The sequence below is a fragment of the Bombus flavifrons genome, chromosome 1 (assembly GCF_040668555.2).
Source record: "Bombus flavifrons isolate JBK064 chromosome 1, iyBomFlav1_principal, whole genome shotgun sequence".
In the NCBI taxonomy this organism is placed as follows: Eukaryota; Metazoa; Arthropoda; class Insecta; order Hymenoptera; family Apidae; genus Bombus; species Bombus flavifrons.
In genome coordinates this window covers 7,710,184-7,729,493 of record NC_138442.1, presented here as the reverse complement: position 1 = coordinate 7,729,493, position 19,310 = coordinate 7,710,184, and the positions used below count along the sequence as shown (strand labels likewise).

The window sequence follows — 19,310 nt, the reverse complement described above, 5'->3', positions numbered from 1 at the left end:
CAGACTAGCAGGCGAGTATCGCGTTCGTTCGGTTAAGATGACGAGAGGGATGTTCGTTTGGGTTTGTTGATCGACTGCTGATAAATTCGACAGCTTAGTTGGTATGTAATTGAAGACGGATCGCGTGAAATCGCTACCTGCCAGCGAGCGTTAACACGAATATCGATTTGCGCCGATGGAATTCTAGCAGAAATTCCAAAGTCGACGTGTCGCATTTCGTCCTTTTTTTCTTTTCCATCGCCGACGGGTGGATTCGCGCGACGTGGCACGTCGCAGATGCAAAATAAACGTGCAGAAATGTTTATCTTAATGCGTAGCAAAACGTTTCTCGGTAGCTACTACGGCCGATCCCATGACTCGGAATTTACGTCCGTGAAACATGGAAATCATCAGCGGAGATGATGAACGCGCGTCTACATTTAAACTCGCCGGCTTACGCAACGCATCCAACGAACATGGTGTCTGTCGTTCGCGTCGAACAACACGTTCCAGAGAAATTAGATTTCGCATCGGGCGTGGTTGCGACAGCCAGCAGAGAACCGAGATAGGCGTTTTATTTTCCGAGAAACGACCAAATCGTTGATAACGGACGTCGACACATTCGATTGCGAATTCTCGCTTCGCAAGCTCCAACACTTTCCATTCGAAGCAAAGGATAAAGTTCAAGAGTTTGACTTGCACACGATTTTCATAATTCCCAGTGTTTATCTGCGCGGAACGAAGGCATTTTCTTTCGAAATACCATTGGACCGCTACAAACATACAAACGTACAATATACGAATTTAAACCGATTAGGTTAGGAATCGAAGAGATAGAAGCGCGCGGATTATCGTTTCACCGCGGTTTTACGTTGAACTTCGGCATCGATTGGAAAAGCGGGACAAGCTCGTGCCGGCTGATTGGCCTGATTGCTGACGGTCGCAGGTCAATAACCATTTAACATGAGACGTCGAGCAGTCCGTTGAATCGCACGACACTCGCCTCGAATCGCATGGAAAAACCAAATTTCTTCGTTACCAACCAAAAATTCGTTACGTTGTTTTATTCCTTTTCTTGGCAAACGCAAAATGCGCGTTCGTGCAACGCTCGTCCACTTTGCGATCCGTGCTCGAAACACCATCACATCGACGGCCACGTTCCTCAAAGAGCCGCGCAACGTTTCAAGGACGACACTTATTGCTCTTTGAAATCGCGCATTTATTTCTGACGCGAGTCACAAGTGTCGTTTTGTTTTTCCTATTTGACTTGCTCGCTCTTCACGACGACCTGCTCGCTACGGACAGATGAGACTCGAGGAACGCAGACGACCGCGTGAACGAGCACGTGGAACGACGAAAGAAGTATTCCTCGACGATGATTTCAAGTTTTCGTTACCGTTGATCGCCTAAACGATAGACAAACAAGACGCGTTATGCTATCGTGGGAAATATTAGTCGCAGAGAATGAACAACACTTTGACTGCCACGCCGAAATCACATGTTTCGCTCAGAACACCACGGGAGTATTTCTATTATTCAAAGCATATAATGGCAAAATAATAATAAACTGATGATGTAAGACAACATTCTTCCCCAATGGACCGCTTATCTTATTGGTGGTCACGGGTGACCACCGTGGCGCCTTGGTAACAGTTTACAGCGACATATTGTAACAAGGCTTCGTTTATTTCAACAAACCATTTGCATTTGTTATTTCGTTGTAAGCAAAACGTGCAGAATATATTGTTGAAACACGTAGAAGATATTAGTAAACAGTATTATGATTATTTTTATGATTTCGACGAAACATTCGGCTGAAATGATAGAGGTCCGCAAAAAAGATTATGTTTCTGATAAAGCAATGGTAGTGGTAGATTACAACAGAGGAAAATGTGCTGTAGATTTATCAGATCGAATGATAGTATATTCTACACTACATAGAAGAACCCTCGGGTGGTATATAAAATTAGCTTTAGAGTTATCGTTAAATGCATCAATTTCAAACGCGATGATACTCTATAAACAAGCAACAAAAACAAAAATCAAGGTATCAGATTTTAGAATGACACTCGCAACGCACCTTACACAGTGCAATTCACCAGAGCCGTCAAATATATTTATTCGACAAAGATTGCGACACGAAACGCTGAAGAAAGAAGGGCAAGCGAGCGTACCTGGCACGAAAATTTTTCAGAGAGTGCTATAAAAAAATGTTAAATAATTAGAATGAAAAATTGCTAAGAATCGGACCAAACAGGTGACCAACTATCGTCCAGATTGTATTGATGAGTCACATTTATGTTTGAAGTGTTTTAACACAGTGCACCCTTAAATGCAACATTTGTTTTCATTTTTTTATTGATGTTCTAATAAAAATGTTTAATCGTTCAACGGTGTACTTTTTATTTCAAGGTATCTTCTATTTAGCGGTTATATTCAAAATGCCCTAACTATCAATTTTCATACAATTTTTACAATTGTAAGAAGTTGAAGCGTTTCGGTCATCAATGACCACCATGGCGTCACAGGAGAAACCGTGGCCGGTCATAATAAATATGACCAACGTGGCAGTCAATGTGTTAATATCCGCGAGGAGCGAGACTCTAAGATCATGGTCTTTCTCTCGAATTAGTATCATCCATAAAATAGTTTTCATGCCGAGAAAAGCTCTCTTGTAGCCGGTATAATTCATAGGCTTAATCTTATCAGCCTTGAAGCTTCAATCCACGGAACTTGGTTCTTTTCCATTGTTTTTCTCAAGAGTTTCCGGCTTATAGTCGTTCCTTTGATCCGAAAATACCGGCATAATACTAGCTGCATTTGACGAATGAAATCGCAGCGTTGTTCTATCGTCTTGTTCTCGGAACTATTTCTCGTTCGAAGATAGCCGAAGGGTAATTTTGTCTGAATCTAAGTTTAACCGGCTTAACGCCACACAACGCATCTTCTAAGACGAAACGATTAATTTCGACCCACTCTGCACCAGGAAAGTAGTAATTTTCTATTGCGAATTTCGTCGCGTTGTTTTATCTCGAGCGACGTTAACGCACGCGATAAAACGTTTAAAAGTCGCGTGTTTGAAAATTTGGACAACATTTGGCGGGAATCGCGCGTCGTAACGCGAGGCCTCTGTAACGCGCCACGTACCTATCGGCAACGGTCGTACGCTATCGCACTAATTTTAGATGCTACGAGGAAAATGAAAATCCATCAGGTGTGGACGTGTATCGAGTGAGAGCCGGTTAAACGCGCGATCTCTGCGGCTCGATAACGACCAGTTTAACGACACCGTGAACTTGCACGGTAGGATACGGTGCACGAACGCGTGAGCAATCACGCGCGACGTGTTAATTAATTCCCTTGCGCACGTGGTACGTTGAGTCGCCAGCTTCGTAGCTGTCGCCGGCAACGGCAGACCGCGAGGCGATTGCATCGCGCGATCCTTCGCCAACTTGCGCGCTTCCGTCGCTAAACGCTTAATTCGGAACCTTGAAAAGTCAATTGAAAGTTTGTGATTCTTGCGAGGCAATTTCACCGACGGCCGAACCAAGCGAACTGCCACCGCTGTACCGCGCACGCTGCAACGAGTGGAACGACGCGCGTCAAACTTTTTAATCCATCGAGCAACAACACTCGAAGGAGAGTGAAATCAGAGCTTAACTTTGCAACTGCCCCGCATGGGAATGAAAAGAACGGTCGAACAACTTTCATCGTTTCGACGAAGCGACGGTTGACGTTAAGCGCGACGAAGCAATCTCGTCGCACGTCCCCGCCAATTTCCTATATTTTGCAGAAACACGTTCCACTTTCCTCTCGCTGGTCCTCGCCAATTTCACCAAAATCCGCGTTAATCTCGCGCGTCGTAGCAACAACGAAAGACGCGCAATTCCGAACGCAAAATTCGTGCGTCTGACGGATCCGACGTTCAGTTGTTCGCAAATGGAAAATTGAGCAGCTGTGACGCCAACAACGAACAATTCGGGCGTCACGCAAAGGCAGGCCGAAGGCGTAGCAGCATCGCGCTTTCACGTCACTGAATTCGCGTTCGTCGAAACGACAGGAACAACCAAATGCAGCGATATTTTTACGGTTGCAACGTTCCATCGTAATCAGATCATGTCTCATTAGGGGAACGCATTTCAATTGATCGGTGTCAACGATCAACGCGACCAATCGCCATTAATTTAAATCGCAATAAACGTGGTGTAGCGCGTGCTTCAACACGTCGTTGGCACAAACGAGAGAGACGCGCCTGTTTTCACATCATTTTGTCCAACGAGAGAAAATTGGATAAAAGATGGAAACCGGTAATAAATTAACGAGAAATTACGGCGTGTCGGAAGAACGAGAAGCGGCACGACTTTAATCAATAGAAGAGTTGCTTAAGAGCGCAACAAATAATAATTGGATAAATACGGTAAGTGCGTTTCGTGGAACGTGCACAATACGTATATTGTCAAGGACGATATAGGTATATAAAAAAAAAAAAAAAGAAAAAGAAAAAGGAAAAAGAAAAGATGTATTGCAGTATCAACGGATTCCAGCAGCAATCTTTCACGAACGATACGATATTTTTTTACTCGTCGTTTAATAAAATCTACAGATTCGACGCGCTCTCCGCTATGGCAGAAAAATGCTGTTACTTTCATCCGCTATCTATCATCTGCTATGTTTAGAACGTAACGAGCTCGATGCTGCTACGTAGAACGACGCATAAAAATCCTAATCGCCGATTTTTCCCACTGATAAACGTTTAGACGCGAAACTTAAATCAAAGGCAATATGTTGTATGGAATTAAAAATCGCGCTATCGATAAGTCCGTATTGTTCCACGTCCATCCATCTATCTATCTGTTTTATCGTGGTCGTGGTTGTAGAACGCTTGTTATTTCCGTCGCGTAATCATCGAACGTGCAGAGAATTTGACAAGCGAGACAACGCTCTCTGCTTTTCTCCGATAGTATAGATTTTCCATTCCGTTCGAGTATATAATAGCAGCTTGACGACGTCTAATCGACCATGAATTTCTAAAGGACGTAACACGATCCGATCGCACAGCAATAACAGCCGTATCGCGTGAAGAAGAATGCAACACTTACCGATACCCTTTTACCAAAGCCAAGGAAAGACAGCTTTCTCTTGGTGTTGTCCATGTTTCACCGGTCGCGGTAGCTGCTGCGGCAGCTATCAGCTTAAGGTGTTGTCTTTTTCCTGGGTGCTCGGCCGATCCTGAGTCGGGACGGCGATGTCCACATGTGGAGGAGTCGCTGAGATGGCAGCTCCGTTCTGCTAGCTGTGCAAACACGAATATACCTTTAGCCAGAATTTTGCAAATTCCATGTCGGATTATCGGATATCTTTATGCTACATTCTAAATAAACGTCGTCGATCGATCATTACGTGCTACGCTTCTCTAACTCATTCGGTCACGCCTTTTTTATAATTCCTACGTCATTTAATATCGTCAGTTTATCGATCAGAAGGTGTCTTCTCTTTCGACCACCATGTCCAAGAGCAATCAAAACGGATTTATTTATGCTATCTCCCTTCGTCACGGCGATAAAAATACGGAAATATAGCGACCGGCGAAATTACTACGATGTCGGAGATACAAAGCAGCAAGATGCGATTAAGAATACAACGAGGAACAGGAGCGAGGATTTTGCTGAAATTCCACGCTTTCTGCTAAGATCCTCCTATCGAGAGAAAAAAAAGAAAAAAAATGAATGGAAGATGAAACGGCGAATGGAAATGTTTCAACTGAATTGCAGCAGGGATGAGATTAACCGCTTTCTTGAATCGAGTTAAAACGCACGGCGAGGAGAATTTAGCGAAGAAGCAAGAAAATGGAAAGTTAATACGATGGCAGAGATTACACGGGCGAGAAGACGAAGGGAGTAGGAAACGGACGAAGAAGGCAGGAGAATCGTGTACGCACCGAGCGAGACGATACGGTGTGGCGTCACGAGGACGGAGATCGCGACGATGATGAGAATCGCGAGCGAACTCGAGAACACTTGTTCGCAAACTAAGGATAGTGGAGATCAGTGGAGCGGACTGAACTACTATCGAGAAGGAGACGTGACTCGACGACAGTGACCGTCCGACTGACTTCGTTTCAGACTGCCACTGCTACCAGCAACGCGACGACCATCCAGCAGGCAACGATTCTAATATAACTTGACAAATAAGGTGCCGGCATGGCGTAACCTTGCCGGCATAAACAACCAAATAAACCGAAATACGCCTTCTTCTCGATCGTTTAGCTGCTTCCATATCAACCCTCGTTCGTCGTTGGAACATCTTCCGCAACGTGTGTCGAACAACTTTTACGCTTTTCTTTGCTAGCTAATTTGTTCCGTACTCACCGAGCCGAGATACAGTCGGATAGAAGAAAAAAGAAACGTATAACCGTGCGACCAACCGCGTTGAATCGATCTTCTTCCTCTCGACAATTTAAAGAGCGCAGATGGAATTGAAATACGAGGGGCCAGCGTCGCTCGTCTCTAATTACCGGATCGCATCCTATAGAATGACGCAACGAAATGCCTGTCGTCTGTTCGATTATCCGCGCGTGATACCTGGTGCCTAGGAAATTTAGTCGCGCATTTCAACTACATTCCCGGTGTATTCTTCCGCCGAGGATTATCTTCCACGTCTGCCATAGATAATGGAAAACTGGCATTAGCGGCGATTTTACCGGCCGATTCGTCGTGACCGAATTTTTTCTCTATGCCAACTATCCGACGAGTAAAGTAAAAAAAGACGACTTGGCAAAATCGACTTCTTACGTTTGTATCGAATCGTCACCGAGTTAGCGACCCTCCTCAGAGTTTCCTACAACGTGCTGCGTCGTATTTCAACGAATTTTCATTTCTTCCGGTTAACGATATTACGAGGTATATGGAGAAAAAGAAAGGTTTCATTCGGACCGCACTTTCTCAGCTACGCGAGTCGATTTACCATGCGATCCAGTGATTTACGACGCTCTTTAATGAACCGTCGATCCTACTCTTTATCTTTACGCTATTCTAATCCACGCTGTCTATCAGATAAATCTTCACCGGGCAATAAAGTGCCTGCATGCAGGGAACCAGTTTCCATCGCTTCTCGAATAAAACGGAGCATTTTTTCTCGTTGGCCGTGCAATTTTTCGTGACGGTCGTGCTATTGCGTCGCGCGTACACGTCTCCAAACGAGAGAAATGGCTGATCGCTGCGAAACGTTGCCAGATCGAAGAACGTAATTTTCGGCCCTTAGCGGTAATGTCGGCCGAGCGACGCGCTCGCACGCAAGTAAAGCTTGAAAAACGAGTTGAACGGTTTCATTCGCCGTGTTTATCCGACTAAGCGAAGAGACTAGTTGCGACGAAACGTCGGGGAATGTTCTCTTATGACACGAGCAAGTATAGAATTCCTGTATGCCAGGATTACGAGGGAATTTCTAGAAATTGGAAACCAGCAAGTTGAGTAATATAAATACAGTTCGAAGGCAGATAACAGAGAAATCCGATATCGAATGATCGGCATGTTACGCGCACGTTTCGTTTGCTTCGTAAGTAGACGATGTTTAAACGAACGAAATCTAAAACTACCAGTTGCCAAGGAGAACAGCGAACCAGTCACTCGGAGATTAATTGCCACGGAAACTTTCGATACCTGCTGCTGTCCCATCCACGACTCCTGTTGCACTATTTTAACGCGGTACTTTTCCGATCTTCCACGATCACCGACATACGCGTCTAATTGTTCTTTTGTCGAATAATCGTTGGCGAGAGACTGCGCGACCGCGGAAATATATAGCGCTGATGGTGCGACCGGATCGCACAAGGTAGGAGGTTTCACAATGAAAATTCGTAGCTCGCGATTAAACTACTAGGAAAGAGACTAGCCGGCTAGTCGTTTATTGATCTATTCGACGAATACTTGTTCACGGACAAACGTCACGTCATCCGATAGGCAAGTATCTCGAAGCTGTCGGGATAAAAAGATCTCAGGCAAGTCTCCTCCAAGGCTTCATTCGCGCCCGTTTCACTGTACGGCTGTTCTTTGTCATCGAACCATCTGTCGTCGGTAACAACGCGACAATTGGCCTTTTCAAATGCCGTGTTCTTATGTTACGGCTTGATAACGCGCGATTCTCGCTTCTGCCAACTCGTCGCAGCATCTCTCGCCATGTCGCCACGCATTCTTATCGTTCTTCAATTCGAAACAATTTGAAATCACTCAACCAGACTCCTGCCGGCCACTGTGTCACGCGCTTTTTCCTTCAACCGCCATGTTGCCTCTTTACGCGCCGGTAAAACCTCGCTATCTCTATCTTTCCATGGAAATACGCATTTGGAAATATTTTACGTATATTAGGTTGTCCGAAAGTTTCTTTCCTTTTATAAGGAAGTAATAGACGCATAATGTTTTCTGTTTTATATTAGTTTATTGAATTATGCACAAACATAATAATAGAAATAGAACGAAATGGATCATACCTAATTCAATAAAATAATATAAAACAGAAATTCTTGTCCATCTATTATCACCTTATGAAACGAAAGAAACTTTTCAAACAACCTAATACAATACGCTTTACCGGCTAACAGAGATATTCGCGTATCACGCGCGTCGCTGCTTCTCCGATGCTCAAGTTTACGAACGTAGCAGTGAAAGTATCTCGCGAGCTGACTAGAGATACGAACCCGCTGCTGACATAATTTAACCTTGTTTACATAGCATGACTCGTTGCGAATTGTCAAATCCTTATTTCACGCCACCAAACCTGTTTCCAGGCCATTCGTGTATACATACGACAGGTATAAAACATAACCTCTCTTCCGTTCGCAGTTACAAGAGAGGTGTAATTTGCTTGGAAAGCCTCGTACGCAAACGAGTCTCGAATCGATAATAAATTACGAGGATGATGTGGGAAACGTTAAAGGAAGGTAGGTTGTCAGAATTCACAGACTCTTGTACCTCACACGATCGGATATTCTTGTTTATTCTTTGTTCATTTTTTGGCAAGGTAAAAGACACGATAACCATACTTTTTCCAACCTCTCCTCTCTCTTACGTAACGATATCTATTCCTTGAACCTTGTTTCGTGTGTGTTGCAGTTCTCGTGACAACGATTAAACGGTTAACGCGTGGATATAGCGTAATGCGGATCGACGTGCAACTTAATATCTAACGCGATATCTCGTTTAATTTCCTAATGGCGAGAATACGTAGCGTGGAGTTGCAGAGGAAAAGAAAAAGAAGAAAATTCGAAGGAACGACGCATTACGAAACAAGTTAAGTGTTATACAGTGGATCGGGAGAAATTAGATTTCCATATAAACGAAGGAACTGCGATTACCATTAGATATCAGGAGGAAATTAAAGCGAGCGTAGGACAATACAATATTCGTAAATAATTCAGCACGTGGATAAATATGACCCAGTAAAGGACGATGAATAAGTAAATTCGTATTACGTAGCGACATGACAGTCGGAAGTATGTTTCGTGCGCACCGTCAACTTTCGTAGTTCGACTTGTCTGAAATATTCAAATGTCGCGGAACGAATCATATAGACACGAGTATCAAAATCGAAGCAAAAGTCGCTTCTCTCTTATGGCGAATGTACTTGAAATTTTGTCCGCTAGAATCGCTTCACGTCTCTTCCCTATGTCCGGCAATCGACTTTCGTCTTATCGTGAACTGTTTATCATCGCTCGTTCTCTTCGCACGCGATACCGCCTTCTAATCTGAAAATCGAGCCGCTGAGAATATGAAATGGCGCTATTCTCGTTACGGAAGACGCGACGCGCGGTCTTGCCATCGAAGGAGCAAATAATTTCGGTGAACGTTTCTCATTCATTCTGAGTCATTCGTCATTCGCGTGGTTACGAGCTGGCGCTACGAGATTCAACTTGAACGCGCCCACGAATCTCTGGTACGCTATCGAACCGGCAGTTTGCTCACCAAACAAGGCAAGATAAATACCACGATGCTGTAGTATTACGAGAATTAAGCAAGTAATGGTAGTCACCTTTCACACGTTTCAGCGGAAGAAAGAGCGCAAATATTCCGCGTCTCGGAGAAGCGTGAGATTTTAAGATGACCGTTAAGCGTTTCCGTACAAAGGATGCGTCCCTGAATTTAGAGCTTATGGTGGTAACGGCTATGGAAAATTTTCGCGTGACTCACGATAAATCGTCGGCCAACAACGGAGAAACCTGTTTCTCTCCCTCTGTAGCGTAAAAGAAGGACAGGGAACAGGAGTCAGAAAGAAGGAGAAGCAAGAAAGAGAGAGAGAAAAAGAGAAAGAGAGAATAAAAAAGGTCGCCCGGAGCAGTGCAGCACGTGTACGGAGAAGAAAGGACATACAGACACACACGTTTGCATGATGCGAGATATCGAAGATTTATAAAATCAGGTCGAAAACCTCGAATCTGCCTGCTTCTTGCATAACCTTGTGCCATAAAAGACACGCTAGAGGAGAAACCAACGTGCTCCTTTCTCTCTGGCCGACTCGAATAGTTTTCTTTCGACGAGACTTATCGATATCCTGGCGTGTCACGGCTCACCAGACATTGTACAAAATCGACCTAACCTTCTTCTAGAAGATAAGCGAGGCAGCTGCTTGTGCTTTAAGGGAATTTTAACTCGGACCACCATCTATGCGATTACGTTCGACCAACGAACGCTGGAGGATCCGGCGTTTCGTCGTAGTTTGTAGTCGTGAAATTTACCAAGCATCGTGCATCGAGACACTGCCCTTTTGACGAAACAGAGGACGAATTCTGAACATACCGTTCGCGTAAATAGACCGCTGCTGCTCCAGCATTTATAGGAAATATATTAACACTTAGCCAATGGAATAGGGAGATCCCCTTTTTTGACTTTAATAATGCGTTTTCTATTTTTTTGTTATTGTTATTATCAGTTATTGTTTAACTGAAATTGTTCACTTTTTCTGTTTTTATAAAGTACAGTATATAATAAAATACAGCAATTTAGTGGTGTTAAAATTAATGAAAAAGTTACACTATCGGTTATGACTAGATAAAATTATAATCGAACGATAGCACACTGTAAAAAAATATTAAAATGCATTATGAATTTTTAATTTCACGTTCGAGTCGTATTGTTTATCTTTAATGTTCTTAATTTTACCTATATTTTTTCGTGCTTTTAATATACACATTTAATCTGATGTTTCGTATAAATAATATGTGAAACCGTTAAATAAAATCATTACCGCAAAATATAATTGACCACTTGAATAATCTTTAGAATTCTTTGTTTCTTAAGTAGCGAATATTAGTACTCGATACTTGGAAAACTGCGCGGTGAAAAATATAGGAAATATACAGATATAAAGAAGAATATTAGTTTGTCTCAAGAGTTTCTTTCCTTTTATAAGCAGATAATAGATACACAACATTTTCTCTTTTATATTATTTCATTGTCTCATTACGATACTATACTACATTCCATTATGTCTGAATCCATTTTGTAATAGTAGAAAAGAATTCTTTCCTAACAAAACGAAAGGAACTTAACTCGAGACTACTTAATACTTGTCGCTGCATTTAAACGGCCAAACAAATCTCTAGTTAGGTTCCGCTTCTTTAATCGTGTTGACAAGTATAGGAACCTGCACGATCACGTCAGCGGCCTATCCGTAGGATTAAAAATACTGGAGAAAGAGCGAGTTAGTGTCTGATCGATAGAAAAATAAGGGAAAATCCGCGCGGCGAACTTCCCACGAGTGCAAAGCGAACGGAAGATCTAATGAAGCTGAAATTTTCGTCGCAGTGAAGAATCGCTTCGACCGAAGCAACGTCAGAACACGAGACTTAATTGGTTCAATTAACTGTACAGCATGGGCGTGATCAACGTCGTTATTAAACCGAATGAATGCGTGTATTAGCCGCGGCGAGAAATTCCAGTCACGTGGCCACAAGTCTTTCGCGGTTTTCACCCTCAATTGTCGCGAGTGCACGTGCTGTTTCATCTTCGTCGCCGATGACGCTTAATCGTGTCACATGAGACCGCGTTGTCCTACGATCGAGGGCAAACGCGGTGCGTTGATGCACGCGCGTTAAACGGACAAACAGTGGGAACGTTTAAGACGCCAGACGACGTGACACGTCGCGTCGTAAACGGAACGCAACGATCGTTTATTGCACGCCTATTCGTCTAAAAATGTTGTCCGGTCAGTCCGCGACGGCACGTCTTACCACTCGACGATTACATTGGGTTGGCAACTAATACCACCTAATGACAAAATCCGCAATCACTTAGTTGCCAACCCTATAGTTTTAGAAACTAAAACGTAGAGCATGGCCGTTTTTTTAATGCGTACAAGAAGGAAAAAGTCGAATATTTTACCTACGGCGTACGATACGGTTTTCACGCCGAGTTTCTTACCCCTTTTCCATTCTCTCGTTTATTGACATTTCGATTTTTTTTTTTTTTGATTTAACAATTATGTTATATCCAGATAATAAACGTTCGTGCAACGGTAAAGTAAATAACCTTGCAGGAAATTTATGAACTCGTGCTTAACGGTTGCCTAAAAGATTCGGGAAGGTTTCATTTGCATAAGCGGTAAATCAGGTGTGTCACCGAGAAGTAAACGTTTACTGCGAAGAATAAACATCTTTGCTCGCAATCGTAACGTCATAAACAACGTAGTATCTCCGTGAAAATTGGATCGCCGGAGACGTGGCGCGTGCAATGCAAATGATAGCGCTTTTGTGTCTTCGATAACGTCCTTGACGCGTCGCGTGTATGCAGGTGTGCCAGCGCGCCGCTTCCAAGGGATCCAGGGACGCGACGCGGCGCGTAACGACGCGCGTAATATCGCGCTCCTACTCTCAACAATTTCCTATGTTTTCAGGTCACGAGCCCGACCTATAACCAGCCAGGCAGTAGAGCAGAAATTTCACGATAAAAATTTCATTCCTAGAACTTGACATTCGTATCGTTCTCTGCATCGTTCGCGTCCAACCTTCTACCTACTCTCCTTTTTCCAATCGTTTCCCGATATAGCGTCCTCGCGTTCTATCAGCTGTGTATATATACTTTCTCGTTGAACGTCATGCATTCCAGCTCTCACGACGTTGCCCGAGAGCCTAGTTATCCGGTAGAAAGTGTGAAAAAGTTGCGTCCATTGTTTTCCACCCTACCCTTCCATTTGTTGTACGTTACTACCCTAGCAGCGAGCCACTTGCGGCTTAAAGCGCGTAAACAATTTGATGCAGACGGAGGAATTGTGCGTGGTAAAAATGTGGGAAACAAGGATTTACGCAAAAAGTACAAGATGAGAAAGAAGAAGGCGAGATGACGCAGGGATCGCAACGGCGACACAAATAACATCGAGGCACCTAGGTCAGGGCTAATCGGATGATCGTGCACGGTGACGCTCTGCGAACCAAACAATGCTAAGGGCGCTGACAATGCTAAGGCTACCATCGATCCAACGTTGTGCACACACCTTTACTTCCACCTGTCGCTACTCGACCGTTCAATCATTCCCTTCCGACATTGTCTCCACGAGCTTTTCTCTCTATTCTCAGAGACGTTTTCCAGGTAGAAGAAACGTTTCGAATGGAAGCAACGTTTCAACGTGCTGTAGATTCCATCGAAGAACCGGTGCACCTACCGATAGCGAACCACGCCTCGCTGTTAACGTCTCTTTCAACATAACCTTGCCCTCCTCTCGTGGATCACCGATCATCGGCTACATAGAATTTTAAGCGATCAGCTGATCGGTCGTACGCCATCATAGGAAAAGCGCGTGATCCCGATCACAACGAAACTACTAAACTGTAACTTTTACGAAATGTCAGAACGTTTTGCCCCGAGGAGTCACGGTTAGACGTGGACGTCTAAAAATATCGACCATCTCTATTCAAGGTTGCTGTTCTCGATATTTAACAATAGCGTCAGCGAATAGGTGGATGAAATAGGAAGATAGGAAAACGAGCACGGTTCGATTCCTCCACCATAATCCGTAAATATTTCTATGTTAAGAACATAACGCATGCGCCAAGCTTTTCAACGAAACAACATCCACCGAGTTATCCGGATAATTTTGAACTTGTAGCAAGCGCGCTCTCAATCATCGACCCGCCTCACGTAACCGATTTAAGTAGCCAAACGACTAGCAGCTTTTTTTTCAGCTTTTGCTTGGGCGGTTGTGCTCGAGCAAATATCGTAAAAAACTATTCAATTATCTTCTCTTTCCACTGGCATTTTCTTCGATCGACCTGACAACGACACGCACGACAATCCCCGCAGTTATTCCACTTCATCCACCGAAATTGTTCGTCGGATGGAACGATCGAGCAATGGCAGTCATCGGCAGACCGATAAATCTCCATTAACGCTTTATCGGAAATCGCTTATGGCAATCAGATCGCCACGATTGCACAACCAAGCAATGGCAGGAGCGACGTATATTTGCATTTTTCGTGCGTGGCGAGCGCTGGCTAAAAGAAATCTCGCACCATTTAATAAATCACTGGAGATCCGCTCGGAGAAGTTGCCGTGACGATAAATGTAACCAAACTTTTGCACGCGACGAGAAGCGCCGGCGTTTTCATACATTGAAACGAGACGGTGCACGGGACCGTGATATCGATCGGTGTAATGGCCCCGTCGTGAACGTGAGTCGTGACACGAACAAATTTGCATAAGGCTTTCGCCCCGTGTTTCCTAAAAACGTATACGCGTACCTGTTTGCACGACTATCTGGTCTATTCGTTCTATTGGCTTGGCAACCAAGTGATTGCGGATTTTGTTATTACCACCTAATGACAAAATCCGCAATCACTTAGTTGCCAAGCCAATAAAACTGTCCTCCCTTCCTTATCTTCGCTCGAATTCCTTGCGATTAAACGAGCCGAATATTTCGTCCATGAAAATCACTTAACACCTGTTTCAAACATTTTTTCCTATTGCGAAAGTTGCTCGAGAATCGTAAAAATAGTTTGATCGTCAATCAGGAAATACCTGGTACGTAAACGAATTCATCGACGCTCAACGAACATGTGCTGTTTACCGAGCGAGTCTGCGTTCTATGTAATTTCAATGGGAAACTCAATGGAGAACATACCGGTAATTGCGGATTATAAAATCATTTGTGCATTGTCGTCGATAGCCGCGCGGCAAATAAAGTACATACAACGTCCGTTTAACGGCAGTCCGTACGAATCGAATATTGCGAAAAGCAATACGAACCACCATACTCGAAATAATAGCTGTTATCGACCGATCGGAGATTCGAATTGCAAATACGTTGCATTGCTAACGCTCGAATAACTGTCACGCGTAACGCTCGCGTCGCTTTTACAATTCCACTCTACTCTTTTCTCGTTCTTTGCATTATGCGTTCGAATGGTAAAAAGTTTGCCGTAAGATGAAACATCGTTCGGTTTAAAGATCCATTACGTTCCATTTCGAATTCGGATATAAATAGCAGTGGACAATAATTCTCTTTCTTTCGTTACTCGCGCTCTGGTCCGCTTTAATCCAAAGCCAAACATTTATTTTCTTTGCAAGCAAACCATTTATCTCATATGGATGCTCTCATTCTTTGATACAAATACATTTGATAGATTAATCGGCTCGTGATAGGTTCGAAAATTTGTGAAATACGTAATAGACGAAGAAGCGCTGACAATTCGGCATCGTAACGATCTAATTTTAGCTATCTTTTCTGTTACATCACGCGCCTCTTTTAACGTTTAACGATGTTCGATTCTCATTCTATCGGTTATTTTTTTTCTTTTCAGTTGCCGCCTCTAGAAACCTATAATCGTTGCCAATGTTGATACACGCGTAGACTCGCTCTTCTCGACATACTCGAAAAATAACTCGATCGAAAAAATAATACATAACTAAATATATACGTAATATGTATTCTTAAATAAATTAGAAAATACGAAGAAAAGCGAAGCGTCTAGTGATACTTCGATACGATACGTAGTATGTGATGGTTAAAATAAAATTATTGTCATGTATATACAGGCTGCGGCCGAATAACACGTACAAGCAGGTGCCAGGTAATACGTTATGAAAAAATAGGAACAAAATATGGAGTAAAATTGTTTCATTTAAGGCTCAGCTTACGAGAAAATCGAGTTTGAAAATTTATCGTGTATACTCGAACTGGACAGGACTAAATATAATAATCGACAGGAGGTCGTTCTAGGTGTGAAAATAAGTCGAATATTCGAAATAAAAATTGTTCTCAAGAAGCTTCGTTTCCGAGAAAAATAAATTTGAAAATTGATCCAAAAGCGTTCCAACTTTATTATCTTGGAAACGAAGCGGCGAACGAAAAAATTCTATTCTACACTTTCGACCTATCTTTACACGTAGAACAAACTCCTGCCAAGTATTTAGTATACTTGACAAATTTTCAAACTCGATTTTCTCGAAGATTAAACCTTAAATGAGAAAACTTGATCCCACGTTTCCCTCTTATTTCTTCATAAGAAATCACCTCGTACCCGCTTGTACGTGTTATTCTGTCCTCTATATATCCTCTATATATTCGAAAATAACAACTCTCCCTAAATTAAAAGCTTCTAAGTTACGAGTTACAATTTCAAGCTTCGTCGAGTTCGAGATTTCTGACCGATGACCCGAGCTGATCTCGCAGAATCTGGATCGACCTTTACCTGTCGAAGTACCATCTTCGAAGCATATTCGTGCGAGACACAGAAAAGTCAAAAGTACGGAAGCAAAGAACGGAAGATGATGCAGCGAAGCGGACTCAAAAGGATTGTCTTTTCAGCGTAGCTCGAGACCGACCCTTGGCTACGTACCTGGGGAGACACGGCTCTCCGGGTGCGTTTTACTGCTTTTCTCCTGTCCACGGTTCGATGTGTAGACCTGCGCAGGAAGAACGCCAGCGCGTAGAGCGGCCAATCTATCGGACCTGATACACGACCTCTTCGTGGATCACACGTAGCCGACTACACGACCCGACTAACACAAGGAATGACAGCGCGCGTCAACGGCGATGCTTACGGCGACAGCGACGAAACGCGCGGTTGACTCGCGAGTAGAAAGTACTGTTCTCCCCTTCCTCGGATAGTAAATATGTACTTGGGCAGATACTCGGGCCCATTCTACTTCACGGCTGAATCGACTACCTGTGACCAGTCTGCCGATTATTAGTCGCTCGTACAACGATCGAACATCGCTACACCTTTGTGTTTATGCACCGGCCACACAGTGACTCTCAGCACTCGCCAGTGGTTCTTACCTAAAGCTCGAAGGTTTAGCAATTCCGCTAATGGCTAGGTTCTAGTCTCTGGTCAGCAGATCGATGGTCGAAGGGAAAAGAAGCTTACGGAACAGGGTACGTAATAGCGTTTATGCCGCAGGATTAATTTTAATCGAGTTTCAGTTGCGACGAGGGACAAAATCAATCAATGTCGTGACGATCAGCGATGTTCGTTATTTTGCAATTCGATGATAAGAACGTGCAACCGTCTTGTATACGTATGAAAGGAAGTTGGCGTTTTTGCACGGGCTTGTCCCTTGCGACGATGATAGAGCAGGATCGTTTAGTAAACGGCCGATGAAAGGTGGTTGAAAGGAACGTGCAATTTAAACGGGCTGCCGCCTGTGTATACTTACACCGACGTGTATTTGATTAATCGATGCGCTGCTTTCTACCGGCCAACTATTTCGCTGTACGTGGAAAATAATTCGCCTGAATGAAAACTGTACAAGAATGCAATATCTTTGCCTTTTTCGTCCAGGCTAACATTAGTCAGTTGACGAAGGTTGCAGAGAACAACGGTGTCAAAGGCGACATGGGTCTGTCCATAATCTTAGTTTACCTTTCTTAGGCCTTGGCAAGTACCGTAAGCAACAGTATAGCCCTGGTCCCGTTTCGAAGATAATTTTCACAAAGCTGTTTCTAAATGGACAACGGCCCACTCGCCTTTTACTTTTCGGCAAGCAGACTGACCATGAAACACGCTGCCTGTCACGCTTTGGTAATTCTCGTTGAAGGATCGGCGAGTCCTAGCTACAATGGAAATATACGCCGGCTTTGGGGCTACTGTAAACGTCAACAAACACGAGTCCACTAAATCTTGGCGATCCGGACTTTTAACAACCTCGCGAATTAAACGCGTTGCCTCGGCGGTGATTTACTACGCGATTTCCTATTTAACATTAGAACTACCGATAGTTAACACGAAGCTATTTCCGACCAAAAACCAGTCAAAATGAATGATCTTTAAAAAATACGTAATAAATATTATTGATTTATTACTTTCTTACAAAAGCAATTCCATGTTATGTAGTACATTTTTGGTATTATTAATCCATCTGGGACCATGATCCCTAAGCGAGGGTTAACACATTTATAAAATTGTAGAACCAGTCATTTTGATGGGTGTTGCGATCTAGCGATCGATCCGGAATTTTCCTGATAACTAATATCGTCATATCGAATGATACGCAGTAAAAATTTGAAAAACGTGTTGCAAATTGTAGAAAACGAGGAAACTGGTTAATTGGGCTTCTATAAACAAATTGCAGGACTCTTTTACACTACGACAAATATCATATCATATCAATATCAATCAATATCATTTTGACTGGTATTGGTATAAGTAGCCTTGATACAAAATTATTTTAAATTTGAATACATAAAAAACAAAATAGAATTCATTACATCATCGCGGAAAAAAATATAACACAAAGTAGGAATTTTAAAATAAAATTGTAGAACCAGCCAATTTGACTGGTGTGGTAGTTCTAGATGCTAAATCTAGCGATATAGCGATATAGCGAGCAATCCGGAATCTTCCTGACAACTGATATCAGCATATCGAATGATACGCAGTAAAAATGTTAAAAACGTGTGGGAAGTTGTACAAAACGAGGAAACTGATTAATTGGGGTTCGATAAACAGATTGCAGGACTCTTTTACACTACAAGTATCAGTCATTTCGATTGGTATTGGTATGAGTAGCCTTGATACAAAATTATTTTAAATTTGAAATTCATTACATCATTGCAGAAAAAATATAAAACAAAGTAGGAATTTTAAAGTAAAATTGTAAAACCAGTCAATTTGACTAGTGTGGTTGTTCTAGTGTTAACAGTTGCCTGGTGCGCACCTCCGATCTGTCCGATATTCTACGAAATCCGATACAAAACAAACAGCCACAGAAAGAAGCAACAGCATTGGTAATAAAATATCTCATGGATTGACAATGCAGACATTCCAAGAATGGACTCTTATTCCATTCGTAGTCTTTTGTTATTCCACGCATGATAACGATCTGACAAGGAGGCGAAGTAAATACCAT

At 43.0% G+C, this 19,310-nt stretch overlaps 1 protein-coding gene and 1 long non-coding RNA gene across 4 annotated transcripts in view; one reads left to right on the top strand and one right to left on the bottom strand.

Annotated features, from left to right (window-relative positions):
- Ae2 (anion exchange protein Ae2) overlaps positions 1 to 19,310 on the bottom strand; it is a 42,113-nt gene that overhangs the window by 17,499 nt on the left and 5,304 nt on the right. Inside the window, exons 1-2 of one of the 3 annotated variants that reach the window (XM_069123798.1) lie at positions 16,799 to 16,927; positions 5,079 to 5,272 (exon numbers count right to left, since the gene is read on the bottom strand). In XM_069123798.1, coding sequence (XP_068979899.1) covers positions 5,079 to 5,132 — 54 coding nt within the window. In that variant the 5' untranslated portion in view covers positions 5,133 to 5,272; positions 16,799 to 16,927. Of the gene's footprint in view, positions 1 to 5,078; positions 5,273 to 5,917; positions 6,058 to 16,798; positions 16,928 to 19,310 lie in introns of those variants that run through there. The other 2 variants (XM_069123788.1, XM_069123778.1) reach the window with 2 other exon arrangements.
- LOC138185189 (uncharacterized) lies at positions 7,799 to 11,226 on the top strand. The gene is made up of 3 exons (XR_011174547.1): positions 7,799 to 8,051; positions 8,817 to 8,914; positions 9,087 to 11,226. It is a non-coding gene; the product is annotated as an uncharacterized LOC138185189 (long non-coding RNA).